Raw genomic sequence first — 6,885 nt, 5'->3', positions numbered from 1 at the left:
ATAGTAAATTCAACTCCTCAAACAGTAACTTACAAATACAAATTATACAATTTCATATTTCTTTAACAATTTCACTTTTATCATTCTCATAAACAAATTATTTGAGCCAGCATTTTTACAATCATTATCCAGATTATCACATAATCTTATTCCTTTGAACTGAAGTACATCTGTCCTTTAAATTTGTTCAAATTTTAGGTTTTACAAAAAAATTCTAGTCCCGTAAGATTATAATAACTGAATGTTAATAAATTTTTATGAGCCTTATACATAACCTGTATAATATTATAATCAACCAACTCATAAAATTTTTTAAATTTCAATTGATGAAATAATATATTTGATGGGTGATGTTTTCTGGGAATAATTCTTGCGGCTCTTGGGATTAGTAATGGTTTTACGTGCTTTCCCCCAGACTTCTATACAATAAATCAAATGTGGAACAATTATTGAATTGTAAAATATAAATAATGCTTTATCATTAAATAACTCCTTTGTAATACTGCAATAGATTTAGCTATTTTTGTTCTTAAGTAATTTACTTGAGGTCTCCATGTCAAGGTTTCATCAATGATGACACCCAAAAGCTTTGCTTATTATTCAACAACCACACTACACTACAACTTATTATTCAAAGACCAGGCCATCCTCTGATTTGATGTAAAAACAGAACTCCCTCTCTTCATTCAGTGTCAGTGCAAAAGACTGGGAGCTCACACCAGCTTTCAGGATAATGTAAAATGTTATAGCCACTATTTGTCTTTGCCCCCCCCAGTGGAGGACCCCTGTGTACTGAAACCTTGTGGAAACCGTGGCCGCTGCTGGAGTGACAGGAGAGGAAACTACAACTGTGTCTGCAAAGTCGGTCTCACAGGCAAAGACTGCGACAAAGGTCAGCAACCAACAGCCCACGCTTGGTTCTCGCAAAGATAACCATTAAAAACTGAAGGTTTTCCACTGTTCCCAGATCTGCTGCCTCCGTCTGGTCTCCACGTGCTGCGTGTGGAGGAGAGCGAGGTGGAGCTGCGCTGGGATCAGCCCAAGTCTTCACAGAGCGTGATCAGCATGTTCGCCGTGTCCTACGCTCCTCTGGGCCAAAGCAACCCCAGAACGGACTACCTGGACCGGCAGAGGTCCACCTACGTTTTGCGAGACCTGGAGCCCGGCGTGCTGTACAACATCTCCACCGTCTCCATCAAACTGAAAACCAACAGCAACGACTCAAGCCAGCCCGCCACTGCACTGATTCGCACCAGTGAGCACTTGTTTATTTATTTTTTTTACCTTCCCTGCAGTGTTTCTTCTCCAAGTTACTGCTGTTGGAAAGTGTGTGCAACCATGAGCTTTGCTGCTTGTGAAAATGTAGTAAGTGTGTGTTTCTGTGCTAGGACCTCAGCGAGTGGAACAGCTGCAGGTGGTTAATGTGTCCTCCTCTCAGGTTTGGCTGAGCTGGCTGGTCCAGGCTGCTCATCACGCAGCAGTCAGCAGGGTGCACGTGTCTTTAGTGCCTGCAGACGGGAGTAAGACTCAGACTGCTGCGCTCAACACAAGCACCACACAACACACCTTCAGGTCAGCTTCACAACACGTCCACAAAACACCCTCACTTTCCTTTGTGTCCACTGCATGGTGCTGTTGGACATTAAACAGCTGAGGTGTAGTACACAGTTCACCCAGCAGAGGGCGCTGTTTTACCTGCAGGAAAGAAACTGTTCTTTGTGTTTCACAGCTCCTTACAGGCCGGTCAGATGTACACAGTTCATGTTCTGACTCAAAGTGGAATCAGACCAGATGAGTTTCCCTCCACCAGCCACTCAGCAGGACCGCTGCCTTTCTGGACTAGTAGGTCTCATTATTTTCCAGATTTACAGTTGTATTTGTTACTAAAAACAATCTTATTATTGATAACTTATTAATGTTTATATAATTTTATAGTGTGAATGTTGTTCTAAAGGGATTCAGTTTGCTTGTTTGTTTTTTTTTTTTGTTAATAATGTAGATTTTTATTATATGAACTTATTCTTGGAGGGGAGGGGCAGAAATTTTAAGATGTTTTCTTCTCTCTGCTGCCTTTCATTTCATTTTAATTGTGATTTGGATATATATTTTTCTCTTTCTTCTTTTCATATTTTTTCTTTTACTTTTTACTGTATATATAATTTATTTTGTTTTTAAAGAAACAAGTAAAGTAATTGAATAGAATTGAATTGAATGACAATAAAGCATCACATTTTTATAATTTTTCAGTATGTTTCTCTGCATCTGTCTTTTTCTGCAAATTTTGATCTGTTTCAATGATCCAGCTCTGACTTTTGATACTTCAGCAATTTATACTTTTTTTTAGCTATTTTTAGCTGAACTTCTTAGTTTTGGTTATGGTTCTGCTTTTTAACTTCTTTGTGCTAATTTCAGCTTCTGTTTTGTAAATTTTACATTTTTCTCATTTTTGTAGCTATTATTCTGATCCTTTTATCTGTTCTTCTGCTAATTTAAACATTTTGTGCTTTAAAAAATTTTTTCACTTAATTTAGGCTCTAAGCTTCTTCCAGCTGCTTTCTGCCCATTTAAACAGTTTTTTTGTATATAATTTTAGCTACTCTTTGGCTACTTTCAGCTAATTTGAGCTTTTTTAACCAAGATAACTTTTTTGTGTTAATTTCAGCTTTCATACTCTTCTGTTTGTGCTAATTTCAGCCATTTCAGATACTTTGAAGCTATTTTTACGCTAGTTTCAGATATTTCAGTATTTCAAAACAAATCGCAATTTTTTTTCTCATTTTAAGTTTTTATTTGAGTTTGCCTGTCTGTTGATTTTAACTTGTTTCATCTACTTTTAGCGTCTTTTTGCTCATTTCAGCTACTTTATTAATCTTTTCAAATTTTTGGCCCCTTTTGCTATTTTTCTACAGATTTTTCTCTTGTTTTCCTACTTTCAGCAAGAGTCAAGAAAAATTAACTCCTGTTAACAGTTTTGCTATTAAACCTTTTCATCTTCAGCAGCTTTCAGCATTAAGCATTCACATTGTATTTTCTCAGGAAATATTTTTTTCCAGTTTGTATAATTTACTTTACACAACATTTCACTACTCGTGTAAACTAAGACAATATTTAAGTAACAGTAAAAAAGTCAGTAAATTAGTGTTTGTTGGATTATTTCTTAGTTGTAACAATACTTCTTGATAATAAATCTTATACTGTTGGAAAGTCTGTTATTGTCTCCTTTAAATGGTGCCACATTTGTAAGGAACATGCATTTGTGGGATGAGCAGTAGAGCTGAGTATGAGGGTTACGATAAAGAAAAATGAATCAAATCTTGCCTGTCAAACAGCTCATATTTCTGTTGTTAACTCTTGTTTTGAGCTTCTGGTACTGTTACAACAAAGAAATAATCTACCAAACCCTAATTTCATTACTTTTTGTGCTAAGTCTTGATAAATGGCAGTTCAGCAACCATCTGAGCATATTTTTCTGTCCTCAGGGCCTCACCCCCCACAGAACCTGTCTCTGTCACACGTGACCTCTAACTCTGCGATGATCACCTGGAGCCGCCACCCGAGAAACATCCCAGATGGGTTTGTGATCAACGTGACCCGAGGGCTGAACACCAGGAGTCGCTTCCTGCCCAATGGGAAGTTAGGCTCCTACACGCTCCGTGAACTGGTGCCGGGACAGCAGTACTACGTGGCTCTCATGTCTGTTAAAACCATAGAGCAGGAGCAGATTCACAGTGTGCCACAGCACTTAGAGTTTACTACCTGTGAGTGTCAGAAACACTACCTCACATCTGATTATCTGATTAAAACTTGGATCATATTGATGTTAGAGTGGGTTTCTCCTGTACTATTTTATCACACCCAGTGCCAGTTCAGGTGAGACAAGGGAGGAAAGAGAGGCCCACAGCGACAGGACAGGGGGCTCAGACTGGACGAACACTTTCTCCATCTCAGCCTGAAGACCTGGGAGGAACAACAGGAACAGGAAACTCAGACGACTCGTTCAGGTACACGCAGGAACCTGATGATGTTTAAATCTGCCTTAAAACACCAGCATTAACTCACAGTTGAAGTTCAGCTGCCAGCGTCTGACTCTCTGTGCTGCAGATACACCGAGCTCATTGACAGCAGAGGAAAGATAACATCCAAGTTCATGTATTTGCCTCGGAAAACTATTCGACATCGAACCAGTAAGTTCAAACCATCATTAAATATCCTTTTAATGGAGAATAACCAGAAAACAGTTTGATATAGACCTTTTACGGTGTAACTATGAGGAAGAGGACGTCCACCATCTGTCAGATCTAGGGGTTTATGTATCAGGATATACTTAAATGATCTGAAAACACACACTAAAACAAAGACACTTTGTGTGTAAAATGAAATTCATCCTGCTGTTTCCAAAGGATTTGAGTACAACCAGGTACTGCTGCTTCAATATATTGATTAAACTAAAATAAAGCTGAGTCATGTCTTCTGGACAGTTCGTCTTTGTTGAAACATTTGATTCCTTCTCAGTCTGAAGATATCTCTTGGAGAAGAGATGGGGCATTAAATTTTTTTTTTTAGATTTTTCCACCTGGATTATTGAAAGGCAGCAGGATGTATTGATTAACTTATCAGTATGATCACCTCTATAGAAGCAGGAGTTTTGTTGCTCTGGAGCAAACAGGTTTGTGTAAATCCAAGAGCTTCAAGAAGCAGTTGGTGCTGCCCATCGTCTGGAAAAGATTAAAAATAACTTCTTTAATAATTTGGAGTTCGTCATTCTACAGTGAGACATAATATTCAATTCAATTCAGTTTATTTATATAAATATTGCAAAGTCACAGCAGACGTTGTCTCAGGTCACTGTACAAATAACAATCTAAAGAAACCAGCAGATTGTGTTGAATCACTTCATCACAGTCTCCATCCTGAGTGGCACACTGGTGACAGTGGAGAGGAAAAACTCCCTTTAAACAGGAAGAAACCTCCAGCAGAACCAGAACCAGGATCAGGACAGGCGGCCATCTGCCTCGACCAGCTGGGTTTGTGAGACAGGAAAGAGACACAGAGAGACACAGGAGGACTGGTCCAGGTGTATTTTCCTCTGAAAGAGAGACAAAGCAAACACATTATTGGTAGAATAAAAACAAATAGGTAGAGGAGAGAGACTAAAGACAACAGCAGAGTGAGGAAATGTGCTCAGTTTGTGCTCCAGCAGTCTAAGTCTATAGCAGCAGAAATGAAGAATAAGTCTAACTATATGATTTATCAAAAAGGAAAGTCTTCAGTCTAATCTTAAAAGTAGACAGAGTGTCAGCTTCACGGACAGAAACTGGAAGCTGGTTCCACAAGAGAGGAGCTGATAACTGAAAGCTCTGCCTCCCATTCTACTTTTAGAAACTTGAGGAACCACAAGTAGCTAAAAAAGCAGTGGTGCGTTCACGCCGAACGCGATTTCAGCATCAAAATCGCATCCAACGCTTCAAGTTGGACGCTTGTGCACTTTGAGGTCAGATGCAAGTCAGCTCTTAAAGCGCTTGCATGTCAAGAGTCTCCCCGCCCCTCCCTCCTCTGTCGGGCTCTGTTTAATGTCGGACGAGGAAGTACCTTTGCTTTATTTACAGAGAGCAAGAGCATGTCACGCTCATCAGATAATTAATTCATAATAAATTCACCAGATAATTCAGAGACATTCTGAGTTTGGTGAGTTTCATCACCCAGGAGCTGCGAGAGGGGTTCGCGGCTCGCTTTCTGAACCATTTTTGTCCCGAGTCAAGTCTGATGAGCCGCTGACATGCATTGGTGCGGAAATCTCCTGTCAGGACACCAACGGGAAATCTATCAAATCTGTCGAACGCTCAAATCGTTCAAATCACGCCGCTCTAATTGCGCTTGACGAGCCGCAGCATTTCCCGACGCTGTTTGAAGTGCGTCCACCATAGACTTTGCATGTAAACCTGATGCTCTTGATGCTGAAATAGCGTTCGTTGTGAACGCAGCATTAGAGTAACCTGGTTGGGTAGAAAAGAGCTATATAAGTACAGTCCATTTACCATTTTGCAGTAGATGTAATAGAATTTTGTAGTCAACTATATCAAAAGCTGAGGACAGATCTATATCAGAATCATGGCTGACTCCTGCTATACCAAATTCGTTTCTTTCAGTTGAAAATTATTCATTGTATCGTAGAGACCGTACTGATAGGCTTGGAGGTGGTGTTGCAGTTTATGTTCACAAGAAATACACACATTCTATAATAGAATTGTAAACTGAGTCTGAATCTCTGCAATTAGAAATCAAGCTTACAAATCAGCTTTCAGTAACGGTTGTTGTTACATATAAMCCTCCAAGTGTTAATTCAACTAAATATTTAGCGCAGCTCACTGACATTATAAAAGGCATAAAATCAAAAGAGTTTGTGATTCTTGTGATATCAATATGAATTGGGCTGATAAAACGTCCAGAGGCCTGAAAGCAATGTCTATAAACTTAGGGTTTCAACAGTTAATTAAAGTACCAACAATATTTGGCAAAACATGCAATTCCATTTTGGATCTTATTTTCACATATCAATCCTCCATATATGGCATATCTGGAGTTATAAATACTTCAATCTCGGATCATTCACTTATTTATGTCATTAGAAAAAACCTTAAGAAACCTACAGGTCATGTGCATAATTTCATTAAAAGGATTCCAAAATCAAAGTTACCCATGTTTCATGCTGAGATTGAGAATACTAACTGGAATGAGGGTATTTCTCTGTCAAATCCAAATCGCATTTTGATAATTTTTTATGATAAGTTGGAGACAATACAGGAAAAAAATATACATGTATTTCAACTTGTAAAGTTCCAGTCTGGAAAAATAAAATTCCATGGTTGAATGCCTCTATAATACATC

The 6,885-nt window shown here is 38.8% G+C and overlaps 1 protein-coding gene across 3 annotated transcripts in view; it reads left to right on the top strand.

Annotated features, from left to right (window-relative positions):
- The window catches only part of sned1 (sushi, nidogen and EGF-like domains 1), a 50,520-nt gene that overhangs the window by 33,998 nt on the left and 9,637 nt on the right, over positions 1-6,885 (top strand). For all 3 annotated transcript variants that reach the window (XM_014029093.1, XM_014029092.1, XM_014029094.1), the window contains 7 exons: positions 776-892; positions 968-1,255; positions 1,389-1,572; positions 1,730-1,842; positions 3,480-3,758; positions 3,860-4,001; positions 4,102-4,184. In XM_014029093.1, the coding sequence (XP_013884547.1) occupies positions 776-892; positions 968-1,255; positions 1,389-1,572; positions 1,730-1,842; positions 3,480-3,758; positions 3,860-4,001; positions 4,102-4,184 (1,206 nt within the window). The remainder of the gene's footprint in view (positions 1-775; positions 893-967; positions 1,256-1,388; positions 1,573-1,729; positions 1,843-3,479; positions 3,759-3,859; positions 4,002-4,101; positions 4,185-6,885) is intronic.

Source organism: Austrofundulus limnaeus, unplaced genomic scaffold, assembly GCF_001266775.1.
Source record: "Austrofundulus limnaeus strain Quisiro unplaced genomic scaffold, Austrofundulus_limnaeus-1.0 Scaffold852, whole genome shotgun sequence".
In the NCBI taxonomy this organism is placed as follows: Eukaryota; Metazoa; Chordata; class Actinopteri; order Cyprinodontiformes; family Rivulidae; genus Austrofundulus; species Austrofundulus limnaeus.
Note: the sequence above shows the minus strand (reverse complement) of the source record. Positions and strands in the feature narration are given on the sequence as shown.